Source organism: Impatiens glandulifera, chromosome 8 (assembly GCF_907164915.1).
Source record: "Impatiens glandulifera chromosome 8, dImpGla2.1, whole genome shotgun sequence".
Classification (NCBI taxonomy): Eukaryota; Viridiplantae; Streptophyta; class Magnoliopsida; order Ericales; family Balsaminaceae; genus Impatiens; species Impatiens glandulifera.
In genome coordinates this window covers 35,263,647-35,280,732 of record NC_061869.1, presented here as the reverse complement: position 1 = coordinate 35,280,732, position 17,086 = coordinate 35,263,647, and the positions used below count along the sequence as shown (strand labels likewise).

Below are 17,086 nucleotides of genomic sequence, written 5' to 3'. Positions count from 1 at the left end.
GGAGTTAATTCTCACCAATTAAAAAAAGTTAATATACAAAATTAATTTGCAAATAATAAAATATAACATCTACACAATTAAAACAATTAAATGATAATTTAGATGTTAAGTAATATATCAAATCTGCAAAAATTAATGGAAATTATCTAACTATCTTGCATTTTTTAAGGTGACTCAACGATGTGTTTGAGTTCTATAAGGATGGGTGAGTAGTAGAGCAAATCGATAAACCAATTAAGCGGTGTCAAAAAAATCTCTACAAAATATTATATGTGGTAGTGAAAATTGTTCTTGCCTGTGGGTTGGTAACAACGCTGAAAAAAGTTATATTAAGTGATAACTGGTCATTTACATATATGATCAAAATAATGAGAAACTCATAATAAAATGTAAGAAGTTTTTTAAATGGGAGATCAGTTTAAATAACTCATTATTAGATAAATAGAAATAACTTCATATCTAGTAATTTCATCTTATTTGTTGCTAAAAGAAGAATTAAAACAAACTCGAGAAAAAAATTAATAGAACAATTGGCAAGTATATATATGAGCAGCAAACGACACACCAAAAGTTAGAAATATTATTCAAATTATAAAAATTCGAGAAAAAAAATCTGGTACGGCTAAACATAATGTCAAATCGAATAAAATTCAACATAAAATAAATAATTTCTTTTAAATTGTAAATATAAATTTAATTTATTTATATATAAAAAATAATTAATAAATTCTTAAATTTTTAATATCATAAATTGAAAATAATTATTAAAGTGTACCTAGTTCAATTATTAGAATATATTACCAACTTTTACTCTTTGCTAAGGTATATTTATGTTGCTTAAAAAACAAAAGAAAAGAAAAAGATAACATGGATAAGAGAAAGAAAATGAGAGGGCATTTTAGTATAATAAGAAAATCGCGAGGCGGAGAAAGGAAGTCTTATCTATCTCCTTGGTTGTATACTTAGCTGATTTCGGGAAAGCATATTTCTTCTCATTCTTGCGCGGGCAGCATATTTCAGAAGATGTCCATGTCACTGTGCTTCACTCCTCTTTCTTCACTTAAGCCTCCAACTAAACCTGGTAACCAATCTCTCTTTCTAGAAAATTAATGTCTTCCGGGGAGGATTCTCAATGTTAAATTTATGTTTTCAGGGCTCATTGTTAGCCATCCCTCACCTAGAAAGGTTGTTTGGCTCAATGATACGACTTCGAGATCCGAAAACGCTAGAATTCGTTCGTTTGAATTGAAGGTAATTAATTGTGTTTGATGCTTTCAAACTTTTTGTTCATATCATGTCAACTCTCATGCCTGCAAGCTATTGATAAATCTGTTAACGAAGATGATTAGATGAACCTATCTATGGATAAGGGATTGTAAAAATTAGGAGTGAGCAAACGGGTAAACTCAACCCGTATTATCCGACTCATATTCAACTCAAATTAAATTTACCCAACCCATATTATTTACTAAAAAATAAATAACTTATAGAGATATTTGGGGGAGCAGTTCATTTGTTAACTGCAGTTACTTTTCTTGTTTGTTTATGACTGCTGTATACATAATACTGTAATAGTTTAAGGGTTAAGATTTATTTATGCTTAAGAAATCAAAAATGTCACATGTTTTATTTTGTTTTAGATAAGATTCTTAATTTTAAAAAAAAATTTAGTTAGAACAAAGAAATCAGTTCAATTAGAAAATAATAATACAATTGGGCTCATTTCACAAACAAACGGCCAGCTTACTGCGAAAGAAAAACAATAGTTAGTCCTTGTTTAATTTTGGGTTATTTAAAAATTAATATTGTTTGATGTAAAAGTTGATTATTTGGATAAATTAATCATAATATTTTTAGTATTTAATGTTTTAAGATGTTATAAAATTTAAAGTAAGAGTATGTTGATATTTTACTTGATGATTTTAATCTTATGTTTTACAAAGCTATGATTGATTGTATCAGGGTTATTTGGAAATAATTCAAAAAAACCTGCATTGAACAAACTCTTAATGAGAAAACATGAAAACAATGACGAATATGGGTAATCCTTAAAGACGTTATCTCTTTGACTAAAAGTGCGCTTAATCGTTTCGTTCTAAATCATCCTCGAGATTATGATTGGTATTTATGTAGGACTCCTTGTTCAAGTTTACGAATTTCATTGTAATCTCACCAATATGTAGCCAATGAACAATGGATTAACAAATGGGTGGGCATTTTCTTGCTTAAATTTTAGTACAATGCATTTGAATTTTCTCATTTATCTTGGATTAATTAAAAGTTTCTCATATTTCAAAATGAAAAGCTTCCTAATGTATTTGATTAAGTTTTTGTGTTTGAAAATGTTTAGATTGACAATTGACGCATCACTTCTAACTTGCCATTTCTTCTATCTTCAAAATTTGACCTTACATTTGCCATTATTGTTACGGCCCAGGCTGCTGAAAATGAACCTACCACCAAAAAGAAAAGGAGCATTGTCTGCGAAAATTGTGAGGGAAATGGTATGTGGTTTATCTTCTAAAGGCATTAAATAATGGTGTGGTTATTTTTCAAGATCTCAGCTCATAGAGTTTGCTTTTAATATTCATTGTCTCTATGGAATGTACAGGTGCAGTAGCATGCTCTCAGTGTAATGGCAATGGAGTCAATTCGGTCGATCACTTCAATGGGCAGTTCAAAGCTGGTCAATTATGCTGGTTGTGCAGGTCATACTCCTATCTTCATTCTACAATTCCATTTTTACTTTGTTAATATTGTGAGAATTAAACTAGATGTTCTTGTTAAATCATAAAATTGCAATGAAATATATGGTTTATGTTGTTTGTTTGTTTTCTCCATTCCTCTATAACAGAGGCAAAAAGGAGATGTTGTGTGGGGACTGCAATGGAGCTGGATTTCTTGGTGGCTTCATGAGCACTTTCGATGAATAGGAAAGTTCATTAGGTGGTTCGGTTTGAACATTTTCTCCTCCCATATTTTTGGTTTTGGAGTTCCAACAACATTGGAATATGTATCGTGTTAATTTAGTGAAGAAAATGGAGGAAAGATGTATGGATTTCAATTATATTCATCAATCTTACATTTCTTTTTGAGGGCTTTGTGACATTTTCAAACATTGATTTTGTGTTGTAATCGTCATATTTATTAACTAGGAATCAAATAGATTAAAAGTTAAGTTTTTTTTAATGAAATGGGAACTATGTGGGTTTGGTTAGGATAATTTTTTAAATAAAATAAACTAAAGTTTAAATAAAAAAATTTAACTTTTATATCAACCTTAGAGCAATTTTAATTTAGCAAAGATATTTTGTTTGATAAAGAGACTCAATAGAATTAATTGTTTATTTGAATTAAATTTATTCTTTCTTTAGAAAAAGCAAATGAGCACATATTGTTTGAATTAAAAGAGGTTGAAGTTTACTTGTGAGATACTAGAATTTTATTTTTTAATAAACTTATAAAAATATTTGTTCAAACCCAGATAAGTAAAAAATTGGAGATCTAAGTATTTCCAAAACAAAAGTGAAGACAAATATTTTTGAATTAAAAAATGTTACACCCAATATTTCCAATAATACATATGGATTTCATGGCTAAACTAAACAAGTATCTTTCCATCATATTTAAATCAATCACCCTTCACATTGTATATACTTGCTTCACTATTCAAATTAATCATAGGAAAGGGAAATGATAGAGAGTTGAAAATTTTTGACAGAAATATGTAGAGAAATGAGGTGTCATCACTCCATTGGATTGAAAATATAATAGGAGAGAGAATTTTAAAATTTTAATCCAATAGATGAATTACACCTCATTTTTCTACCTATTCCTATCAAAATTTTCCTGTTCTCTATCATTTCCCTTAATCAAATTATATACATTTCTTCTACATTTTCATCAATATTATATTTTATGTTATCTAATGAATTATACGTGTGTTTGAATCGGTGCTACCAATAAAGACTATGGTTTGACTATTATTAGCAGCTAACGATAAATTCTTCGATAATTATCCTGTGAGGGATTAGTATCTATTTTTATTTTTCATAAATCCTCCAAACTCTTGAAACAAATTCAAGTACGGAAGTGTTCGTCGGATTTGAAGCTTTGAACGAGCGAATGTAAATGGCAGAAAGTATAGAACACGGGGAGTTTTATGGATGTTCAGAGATAAAACTCCTACGTCACCCCTTCTTCCACAACCAGAAGGATATTCACTAAATACTTTGAATCGAATACAACTTACTGAGCTATCTAACTCTCTGTTAAACAGAACAACCTCTATTCAACTTACAATGTTCTCACAGCTAGACAGTAATTCAATTTATCTCTTGATCTTGAAGGATGTAAGAAGTCAGTTAGAGCAAGAGTAAGATTGTGAATTAGGTAACCGAGAGATTCATCCATTGTCCTTGAGCATCTATTTATACTAGAAGGATACCAACGGTCGAATCTTCTTTGTGGACACGTGACATGTGTCCGTTGGAAGGCCGCCCAAAGTACTAGAGTATAGCAAACTCTGAGTAAAATGTTCGTGGTTGTACCGAATTGGTAGTGCACCGAATATCCTCTAATATTGTCTTGTACTAGACATACAGTTGGAAGGATATTTGCGTACGTGGCGTTCGTTCATTTGATATAATTAGTTGGCTTGTAAGACTGCACAGAAGTGAGTGAAGCAGGAGTAGAAGATATCTAGTTGGTCGTGGTTAAACATATGCTTTCTTCAGGCGGCTGCTAAAGCAATGCATTAGACGTGCTCCTTTAGATTGCATCTAAGGGAGTTAGACGTCCTCGTCTAGCTATGCACCCCTTTAGACCTCGTCTAAAGGAGTTATACGTCCTTGTATAACTATGCATCCCTTTAGACCTCGTCTAAAGGAGTTAGACGTCCTCGTCTAACTATGCATCCCTATAAATCTCGTCTAAAAGAGTTAGACGTCCTCGTCTAACTACGCATCCCTTTAGACATCTTCTAAAGAAGTTAGACGTCCTCGTCTAACTACACATCCCTTTAGACCTCGTCTAAATGAGTTAGACGACCTCGTCTAAGTACGCTTTCCTTTAGACCTCGTCTAAAGGAGTTAGACGACCTTGTCTAACTACGCATCCCTTTAGACCTCGTCTAAAGGAGTTAGACGTCCTCGTCTAACTACGCTTTTCTTTAGACCTCGTCTAAAGGAGTTAGACTACCACGTCTAACTATACTTCCCTTTAGACCTCGTCTAAAGGAGTTAGACGACCTCGTCTAACTACCATTTAGACCTCGTCTAAAGAATTTAGACTACCACGTCTAACTATTCTTTCCTTTAAACCTCGTCTAAAGGAGTTAGACGTCTAAAATAGCCTGCTTTAGACCACGTCTAAAGTGGCATAGTCTTATATATGCACATGCACAAAACAAATAGAAAACTTAGCTTTATTCACAAGTAAGTTTTAACACAGATCATCAAAATAAAGTTAGCATAAAATAAGCTTATTCTTAAGTTTAGTTTAGTCAAAATAAATTGACCCGACAATATGTTGATGGGATCGGTGTTGACAATAGAGACTAAGGTCTTGCTATTTTGAACAATTTACAATAAAAAATTCGATAGTAATCCTGTGATGGATTAATATCTGTTTCTATTCTTCACAAATCCTCCACACTTTTGAAACGGATTCAAGTGCGGAACTGTTCGTTGGATTTGAAGCTTTAGACAACTGAATGTAAGAAAGTAAATAACACGAGGAGTTTTATGGATGTTCGTAGATAAAACTCCTAGAAGACTTTCAATGAAATACAACTCACTAATCTAGCTAACTCTCTATTGAACAGAATAACCTTTGTTCAACTTACAACGCTGAGGTTTCTCACAAAAAACACAGTATGCTATTAGAATTCCTCACAGACAGAGTAAGAAAGAGATATTTTCCTTTTTGCTTTTTAGACTTTCTTGAATAATGTGTGTAGTCGTTCGACCGTTGTCCTCGAGCTTCTATATATAGTTGAAGTATACCAACGGTCGAATATTCTTTGTGTACACGTCGCATGTATCCATTGGACGGCCTCATAGAGTACAAGAGTACAACAGACTCTGAGAATTTAGATTGTGGTCGTACCGAACAAGTAGTGCGCTGAATATCCTCTAATCTTGTCATGTACTAGAAAGGTAACTTAGAGATATTCGCGTGCGTGACATTCATTCATTTGATGTAAATAGCAGGCTTGTCCGACTGTTGAAAGAAGTGGAGCAAACAATTAAGTAATTGTGGTTAGACAGATGCTTCCTTCAGACAGCTGCTAAAGCAAATGATCTAACATTCTTCTTTAGACCGCATCTAAAGGAGTTAGACGTCCTCGTTTGACTACGCATTCCTCTAGAAAGTGTCTAAAGGATTTAGTTAGACAACCTCGTCTAACTACGCTTCCCTTTAGACCGCGTCTAAAGGAGTTAGACGTCCTCGCCTAACTACGCTTCCCTTTAGACCGCGTCTAAAGTAGTTAAACGTCCTCGTCTAACTACGCTTCCCTTTAGACCGCGTCTAACTACGCTTCCCTTTAGACCGCATCTAAAGGAATTAGATGACCTCGTCTAACTACGTATCCCTTTAGACAATGTCTAAAGGAGTTATACTACCTCGTCTAACTACGTTTCCCTTTACACCGAGTCTAAAGGAGTTAGACTACCTCGTCTAACTACATTTCCCTTTAGACATTGTCTAAAGGAGTTAGACTACCTCATCTAACTACGTTTCCCTTTAGACAGCATTTTAAGGAGTTAGACGTCCTCTTCTAACTACGCTTTCCTTTAGGCTGCGTCTAAAGTAGTTAGACGTCCTCGTCTAACTACGCATCTCTTTAGACCGCGTCTAAAGGAGTTAGACGTCCTCGTCTAACTACGCATCCCTTTAGACCGCGTCTAAAGGAGTTACACGTCATCGTCTAACTACACATCCCTTTAGACCACATCTAAAGGAGTTAGACTACCTCTTCTAAATATGTTTCCCTTTAGACCTCGTCTAACTACATTTCCCTTTAGACAACGTCTAAAGGAGTGAGATTTCCTCGTCTAACTACGCATCCCTTTAGACCACATTTATAGGAGTTAGACTACCCCGTCTAACTACATTTCCCTTTAGACAGTGTCTTAAGGAGTTAGACTATCTCATCTAACTATGTTTCCCTTTAGACAACGTCTAAAGGAGTTAGATGTCCTCTTCTAACTACACTTTCCTTTAGACTACGTCTAAAGGAGTTAGACGTCCCCGTCTAACTACGCATCCTTTAGACCGCGTCTAAAGGAGTTAGACGTCCTCGTCTAACTACGCATCCCTTTAGACTGCGTCTAAAGGAGTTACACGTCCTCGTATAACTACGCATCCCTTTAGACCGCGTCTAAAGGAATTAGACGTCCTCGTCTAACTACGCATCCCTTTAAACCACATCTAAAGGAGTTAGACTACCTCATCTAACTACATTTTCCTTTAGACCACGTCTAAAGGAGTTAAACTACCTCGTCTAACTACGTTTCCCTTTAGACAGCGTCTAAAGGAGTTAGACGTCCTCGTCTAACTACGTTTCCCTTTAGACAGCGTCTAAAGGAGTTAGACTACCTCATCTAACTACGTAAGACGTCTAAGACAACCTGCTTCAGACCATGTCTAAAGTAGAAAAGTCTTTTATATTTGCTCTTACTCAAAAAAAATAGACAACTTAGCTTAATCATAACTAAGTTTAACATAAATCATCCAAATAATATCAGCATTAAATAAATTTATCTCCTTAGTTTATTTTAGTTAGTTTGATTTGACCCAACAATTTCTCCCTTTTTGATGATGTTAAAACTTCTCTTCGTATCTCATATCTATATACACTGTGATTACATGGCGCCTGGAGCGAAATGTGTTTCTCTCTAAACTTATATCTGCATTCCTTTTGAAATGGAGCCTGGGGGAAGGGAGCTTCACTCCATACGTTAACTGGACCTTCCGTTAACAGTGTTTGGAGTAAACTCGGATAGATATCTGGGTTCCGGATACTCTCTCCCTCCCTTCAACCCAGCTTTTGATTTATAATTAAAATAATGCTCCTGCAATTTCATTGGTCCGCAACAGGTGAACACTGAAATCGAGAGTAGAAGATCCGGCTTATAAATATACATAGCAACACCATTCATGGTAGAAAAATCAATTCTAATATGACACTTACAAATAATTTGGTCTCTCTCTTCCTTATTCTCTAAACAAGTGAAAATTTTACAAAAATATCGCTTAAAAAATATATTTTGTGCTAAACATATGTTGAAAAAGTAGAAGATAAAATATTAAGTTTATTGTTTGGTTTTCAAATGTAAAGTGAAAGTGCAAATTGTAAAATAGTACTTAAAAAGTTGAAGGAAAACTAGGGATGGCAACGGGTAAGGTACTCGACGGGTATCTCTACTCATATTCTCATCCTCGATCTCCGATGGGTATCCAATTACCCGATTAAAAAACTTATAATATTAAAAATATTGAAGAAAAAAATACTAACTTTAATAAATAATTTAAAATTAGTAATATCAAAATATTAAAATATAAATAAATATATTACTTACCTATATACTTGTTTTTTAGATCATGAAGATAAATTAAAGTGGAGAAAAAATAGAATGAAAATTGAAAAAAAAAAATAGAGATTAAATATGAAGAATGATGAGAGAAAAATAATATTTTATTATTAAAATGATGAGCTGAAGATTTATATTAGGTTGTATTTGTAATGATGAAACATTTGTAAAGTCACACATTATGCATAAATAAAACAAAAAATTAATATTAATATAGTCGGGTATCGAATAACGGGTTTGGGTGTCGCACATACCCCATCCCCAACCTCATACCCGACCGGATACCTTCTCCCCCTCCCCATGCTCAACTCTGACTTCGAACCCGATTTAAAATATCTTAACCCAACTATCGAGTACCCATGAGTATCGGACATATAAGTACACATTATCATTCCTAAACAAACCTCGTAGATGCTGAAAATAGTCACAACTAACGCCCAAATAATGAAAAAAGCATTTAACTATTATGTACCAACAAATTTTTTACTCTAAGCCTTTTACAAATTTTATCTCCTTTTAAAACAAATTGATTGCTTTAATGAGATTATTGAAACATATATCATATAAGTTGTTAATTTATATTTTTAACTAACACCTTAATATTTATTTATTTTGTAAAGTGAAAATTTAACATAATCTCATTTTGATATCTTTTATTCTAATTTAAAGTGTTTTAAAACGCGCTTAATATTTATCTTATTAAATGTTATATATATATATATATATATATATAATTAAAAAAAAACTCAAATAACTAAAAAAAAATATGTACAAGTTTCATAAAATCTCAACTTACTTTTAAAATTATAAAATTTTATAATTTAAAAAAGGGCTAACAAGTCTGTAAATTCTTAAACTAATTAAACTCTTACGCTTACGGTTTTAATTTGCGATTATTCAATTTTATAAGTTTATAAATAATTTTAATTTTATGATTTTATGCGATTTAAAAAAAAAAAATTATTAATCGTTTCTCGAATTCGTGTTCGTCACATTTTATTAAAAAGAGATGAAGATATAGATTCTAAAGTTTTTTTTCAATAAAAATTAATTAAAATTGATCTTTCATTCGAAGTGTAGTATTTTTTCATTATTTATATAAATGCAGTGGGTTAGTTATCACTTTGAAGAACTTTTTTTAACATTATTTATCAACCCTAATTCAATAACTATTTTTATTACCGTTCTCAATATTTTATATTGTTTTTTTTAATATCGTTTTATTAGTTCATTCATCGTACTCTCATTTATCACTCATTATTATAAATATTTGAGGTCACACTACAAAAATTACATGATTGTTTAATTTTTTGTTATAATTATAATTTTTGTAAAATTGTTATATTATTTAAATTATAAATTGCCGAAGGTCTTTTCGGTTAAGGTTATTTAAATAATTTCAACCTAATCAAACAAAATTTAACTCCTCTCATATAGATCACCTCCCTCAATTTTAACTAAAATATTATTTATTTTAAAATAGTAAAATCTTTTAAATTATTTTACAAAAAAAAAAATAATCATTCAAAATCATTGCCAATCATAATTTTTAAATAACACACTTGTTATTAGTTAAATAACTCAGCTTATAAGTGTTAGTTTAAAAATTAATTATATATATATATATATATATATCATTCCTTATTTAAATAAATTCTTTTCAATAAATATATAAATGTGATAATATTTTAGACCAAAATTTAAATAAATAAAAATTGATAAATTTATTAATTTATTAATTTATTAATTTATTAATTTATTAATTTTTCTCATCTCAAATTCGTAACAAAAAAATGTGTAAACCTAGCTGTCTAATTCCATAAATATAAATAACTAACTAATAATTGGTGGTAGAAAAATCAATTTTGATTTGACAGTTAGACAAATAATTTGTTCTCTTTCCTCTTTTTTGAGTCGCGTTCAAATTTGGGTTTTTTAAATAACCTAACAAAATCAATTATTACATCACTCTTTCTCTTATATATCAAATTAATTAGTTCATTAACTAAAATACTAAAATATTTTTTATTTTAAATTATTATTTATTTTATTTATATATATATATATTAAAAGTTTTTTTACTATAATAATTATCATTTTCTCAAAATCATCGCCCATAATCATTATTTTTTTCTTTTTAAATTATTTAAATAACCTGGAACAACAAGACCTAAACAAGTGAAAGTTTTACAAATATAGCCTAAAAAATATATTTTGTTCTAATATAATTGGTTCGGATTGGGGTTTTTTAAAACCCTTGGAGAAAAAAATAATGATTTTTGATAATTTTAAGGAGGTGATGATTATATTTTATAAAATGATATAAAAAGTAAAATAAAAAATAATAATTTAAAATAAATAATATTTTAATATTTTGGTTAATGAAATGAATGATGTGTAGTTAAGAAGTGATTAATTAAAAAATTAATTTTGTTTAAATTATTTTAAAAATCAAAATAAAATGGGGTCTAAAGTTGAAAAGGTGAAAGAAGAACATGCACTTTCACTCTACATTAAAACAAACCATAAAACTTTAAAATCTAAGTTTATTGTTTGGTTTTTCAATATAAAGTGAAAGTTGCACAATGTAAAAAAAATGGGACAAAAGTTGCACAATGTAAAATAGCACTTAAGAAGTAACTATGGCCTACAACAAATTTGAAGCCAAACTCATTATCGCTGAAAATGAGTCACAACTAACAACCCAATAATGGAGGGAGCATTTAACTATTATATACTACAATGTTAAACTTTTTCCTCTAAGCCTTTCTATTAATAGAATTTGATTACTCAATTCTCAATTTTACAAGGCTATTTTAAGAAGTTATGGACAACTCTTCCAATTATAACCAACTCTTACAAATTTTATTTTCTTTTAAATGCTTAAATGAGGTTAAATGCTTAAATGAGATTATTGAAATACATATAAGTTGTTCATTTATATTTTAACTAACATGGTTAATATTTATTTATTTGTTTTGTAATGTAAAAAATTAACATAATCTCATGTTCATGTATAAGGATGACCACTAGTACCCGCTGGGTAATAAAGTACTCAACTCTGAACCCAATTTTTATTTATTACCCGACCTTGACCCAGAACCTAATGGGTATCTCTATTTGTATATCGTCCCCGATTCGTCGGGTACCTGATTAAAATATGAGTTTATATTTATTATTAATTTTTAAATATCATAAATATTTAAAAAAAAATAAATGAAAATATTATTATTTGAATTTATAATTATGTTATATAAGTTAAAAATATAATAATTTTGTTGTTAATACATATTGAAGTTCATAAAAAACAAGAAAGAATGTTGAAAATTTGTTTAACATAAAAATAAAAAGTGAAAAGTAAATACAGTGAGAAAATTTTGTATTATTAAAAAAAAAAAAAATTAAGAGAAATTGAGAAGAGAAATTAAAATAATATTAGAGTGGGGTGAATGAGCAATATGAATAATATATTTATTATAAATTTGTATAGATATGAAATTTGAAAAGTTATTTTATACTTTAAGGGTGTGTTTGGTACCCGGTATAAAGGGGTATAACACTATTGGTATAGTATGAACTATACCAATAATGTTTTAATATGGTGTTTTGTTAGAATTTTACTATAAAATTATACCTTTATATAATTTATACCTCATATTTAATATAAAATTGTAACTAGTCCTTCTAGGTACAATATTTTTTTTATATCACTTAATTTTTAATTTCTCATTATAATTTTTTATTAATATTATATATAACTTACTATTATATAATATATTAAATATATTTTATTTAGTTATAATATTATTATTATATTTAATTATTTTTAATATATATTTTTAAATATTTCAATATTTTAATTAAAAAATATTTATTTATTTTTATAATAATAATTTGATTAATTATTAATTTATATATTTACTTATATTATAAATAATAATTTTATTTTATTACAAATTTTAATAATATTTAAAATAAATAAATATAATTTATGATTTATAGTATAATTAATTTTTTTAAATGTTAATTAAATTTACATTAATTATTAAATAATAGTACAATAATTTATAATAATAAACAATATTATTTATAATATAAATAAATATAAAATAATAAAAATAATAATAATTAAAATTTTAAATTAATATATATACATTTTATACTACATTTTTATACTATATACCAAACACAAAATTATAAACCATATACAACTTATACCAATTCTTATAATTCATACCAAACAATAATAACCTATACAATTTATACTACCCTATATTATTTATACCTCGTTATAATTTATACATCTATACAACTTATACCTTATATAATTTATATCACGTACCAAACGCTACCCAGTAATAAAATATATATATATATATATATATTATATTTTAATATTAATATTTTGGGTATCGAGTTTGAGTTTCACATACTCCTTATCCGACCTAAGCCCGATTGGATAATCCTTTTTCACTTTTCATCCTCGACCCCAAAAACGATATAAAATACATGAATCCGACCATTGGATACCTAAGGATATCACAGATACCCATTGACATCATTATTTATGTCTAAGTTATTTTTTGAAACAATTAAACTTATAAACTAATAAAAATTCATTTAAATGTATGTACTATTAAAAATTAGTTCATTAGTTCATCTAATGTAGGTTAGTAAACAGGGTTAATTTATTTTTAAAAATCTAATATTTATAAATTAAATATTCGATTTTTTTTCTCTTTTTTTATTAATTAATTAATAAATTTATCTCCTTTTATCTATTATTATTTCTTATATCAATATTTGACATTTAATTATTTTAATTTTATTTATTTTACTATTTGCTTTTCTTTTATATCAACCTAGATTATTTTAAAATTGTTTGGTCATTTTAAGGACTAATACTTAAATTTGTTTGATTTTTTTAAGGACTAATACTTAATTATTGTAATTGATAAAGTAGATCAATGTTTATGTAATATTTATTTTTATTAAAAATTCTAAATTTTTATGTAAAGATTAAATAGGAGGAGTATTAATTTCATTTTTGTTTACATTAAAAATTAAAAAAATAAATATTTTATAAAAATATTACTTTAAAATAAAATTCACAAATAAATTGTTAATTTTTTTCACAAAATTAGAAACCCTGTTATAATAGAACAAATTCATTACAAAACATTACATAGAACAAAATTGATAAAGGAAATAAGATAAAAAGAGAGAAGAGAAATATAATCCATGAATGAAGAAAAAGAAAGATAAAATGAATATTTAATTAATAAAAACAGTGAGAGAAAAAATAAATATTTAATTAATAATTTTTTATTTAAAAATATATATATTTATTAAAAGGCTAAATGAACCAATTTTAATAATATATACATTTAAATAAACTTTTATTAGCTCGACCTAGTAATACAAGTACCTATCCAAATTAACTTTTTTCATATTTTTAAAATTCTAAAATTTTACGATTTTAATTTACGATTATTCGATTTTACGAGTTTATAAATAATTTTGATTTTATACGATTTCATAAAAAAAAAGTGAGTTTATAATTATAAATAATAAAAAAATGAATTTATATTTATAAATAAATATATTATTAATTATTTTAAATAAATATCATTTTACATAATATCATTTCATTTACTCATTATTATTATTATTTAATTAATTTAATGACTAATTATATATATATATATATATTTAAAAACATAAAGGTAAAAAAAATCTTTATAACTAATATTCTTTAAAAATAAACTATTACAATTTTACCCTAACCAATAATTTTCAGTACACTATTTTGATTATATTTATACCCATCAATAATAATATTAAACCTAAAATTACAATATTAAACATAAATTTTATTATTAGGATGTTCAATTGTGTTTGTAATTGTTTGATTATTTTGAAATATTTGTATTATTAATTCTATTTAATTAGTTATTTAAATTTGTTCTTAAATATTATAATATTCAATTTTATATATGATACATCTAATATTTCAGAGATAGCATAAATTTAAATATTTATCCAAATAATTGAAATAGCCCAATAACAAATAATAAGGACAAGAGAAGGCCAGCTCTCTCAAATGTCAACACTGATTACGAATGTCCTAATCAGTCGACAAATCAATATCAAGATACAAGTAATTAATTAACTTATATATCTTTTTATCTATATATACATATATTTGATCACAAAAAAATAAATAAAAAAATCATATTAAAACGGACCTGGTTTTTTCCTTTGATGCCATTCTTGAGTGAAAACTGATGCCTTTCTTTTCCTCCATTCAACAGTTGCTTCCTCTTTAGGAATTACACTGTTAAGATCGATACCAAATGTTGTTGTTGTCGTTGATGAACCTAACCGCAAAGTTAAATCACACTCAAATCCTCCGTTAGGTTTATCTTCGAACACATTAGGTTGAATTGGATTTAACTGTTTACTAGTGGAAGCATGAAGAATTTCCAATGGATGTTTTAACAGATTTGTAAGAGATTCATGTTCTTGTTCTTGGATGATTGGAGAAAGATAACTTCTTGAGTATGAATTACATTGGCTTCTAGATGCTCTTAAAGGAACACATCCCAAATTTAGGGAAGCTAATACAAAAACAAAATTTTCAATAAACAAATATATTCATGTGATTATTTGAAATTAATAATTAACATCATTCATATATAATTCATAAATTATATATAATTAGCTAAATTTGTTATTAAAAAAAAGAGAAATGATTGGGAGAGGGAATTTGGGTGAGGAAATAAGAGAGGGAATGACACGACTCACAATATAATTGGCTGAAAAAATCAAATAATTTCTCTCTTCTCTCTTTCCTCCCACTTTTCCCTTTTTTCCAACCAATAAGTTGATGTAAGTCATTCTCTCTCTCATTCCCTCTCTCAAATTCTCTCTTAATAAAAGCTTAAGTTATTTGATGTTAGAAGTGGATACAAATATTCTCTATTTGGTTGATAACTGAAATGATATGATTACTTAATAGTAAATTATTTAAAATTAATCTCAAATATATATATAGTTACATATCTATAACCTTAATCCAGTTATTTTAATAATCAATTTTTTATAAAAAAAATAACCTTGATGAAAGTTGAAGCTATTTGAAGTTAGTTGGATAAAAATGTTCTCTATTTTGGCTGATAACTGAAAAATATGATTAATAGTAAGTAAATTATTTAAAAGATTATGTCAAATAAAGTTATTTCACAAAAACTTAGTTATTTAAAATATTCCTAGATCAAACAAGACCTAAGACCATTTAAATTTATATTATTTCATATTAATTTTTTTTCTCTTTTTATTTAATATTTGAAATCTACCTTTTAATTAAGTTTGTCAAATCAGAATAGTTTTTTTAAAAAGTAATTGGACCATTACTGAATAAATTTTAAAAGTTTGTTCGGTTGATGGAGTGAAATTTTTTTTTTTAATAAAAAGATTTAAAAGATATTAATATATATAAATATAATAAAAAACAATAATTTAAAATAAAATATATTTTATTATTTTAATAATGAATTAATTGATTAAGAAAGATGATTGAAATTATGATTGAAAATATTTTTTTATAATTTTTTAGATTAAATTAAAAAAAATATTTATTAATTTTATTTTAAATATTTTTTTACAACAAATAACAATCTTATTTAAACTAGCATGTATCTCGTGCATTTGCACGAGTAATAATATAAAAAATCGTGAAAAAATATTACAGTAAAATTTTATGGGCGGGTCACCCACAATCCGACTCAAGTATCAATTTACTCTCACATATATCCAAATTAATCACAGTTCTCGACCCGGTAATCCGGACACTTTAAAAATTAAGCATATATATATATTAGTTAGTTAAAAAGTTGAATTTATATGGTTAAAATGTCACGCGTTTATCAAATTTTGGGTTGAATTTAAAATATAAAGTGTTATTATCAACTTGGTTAAAAGGTTATACTTGTTTTGTTAGGTTGTAAGTTCAAACCATACCTATAGCATTTTTAATTTTATTTTTAACCGTTTTAAGTTTATGGGCGAGTTAACCCACAATCCGACTCAAGTATCCATTACTCTCATATATTCGAAATAAAGTAGAATTTAAATTATTATCTAAAAAAAGGAATTTATTAAACAACAAAAATTTACCCTAAAAATAATATAAATTCTTTCTCAAAATTTTCCAATAGGTCATTTATTAAGAAGATAATACTAATTTAAGTTACAAAATTCGTTCTTGTTATTCGATTCTTTATTTATTTATATGGTTATCTTGTTAAATTTAAAATAAAATATTTGTTTATTTATTACCTTCAACACAAGGCGGTAACAAGTCTGCAGTTTCAGTTTCAGAGCTTTGATCTCTCCTAATGATTGTATCAATGGCTTCATTCATTCTCTCCCATAGAGTTTGGCTATCCATGTACTCCCCCTGAAATATTGCAAGAATAATCATATAA

General features: G+C 27.4%; 2 protein-coding genes across 2 annotated transcripts; one reads left to right on the top strand and one right to left on the bottom strand.

Annotated features, from left to right (window-relative positions):
• The first annotated feature begins 917 nt into the window (after positions 1 to 917).
• LOC124912058 (protein BUNDLE SHEATH DEFECTIVE 2, chloroplastic-like) lies at positions 918 to 3,101 on the top strand. Its single transcript, XM_047452614.1, has 5 exons — positions 918 to 1,081; positions 1,154 to 1,251; positions 2,438 to 2,504; positions 2,612 to 2,708; positions 2,855 to 3,101. Exons 1-5 carry the CDS (start codon positions 1,024 to 1,026, stop codon positions 2,931 to 2,933), a joined length of 399 nt encoding a protein of 132 aa, XP_047308570.1. The 5' UTR covers positions 918 to 1,023; the 3' UTR covers positions 2,934 to 3,101.
• Positions 3,102 to 14,673: 11,572 nt separating this feature from the next.
• LOC124912589 lies at positions 14,674 to 17,086 on the bottom strand. Its single transcript, XM_047453231.1, has 2 exons — positions 16,938 to 17,086; positions 14,674 to 15,217 (listed from the first exon to the last, which is right to left on the bottom strand). Exons 1-2 carry the CDS (start codon positions 17,080 to 17,082, stop codon positions 14,835 to 14,837), a joined length of 528 nt encoding a protein of 175 aa, XP_047309187.1. The 5' UTR covers positions 17,083 to 17,086; the 3' UTR covers positions 14,674 to 14,834.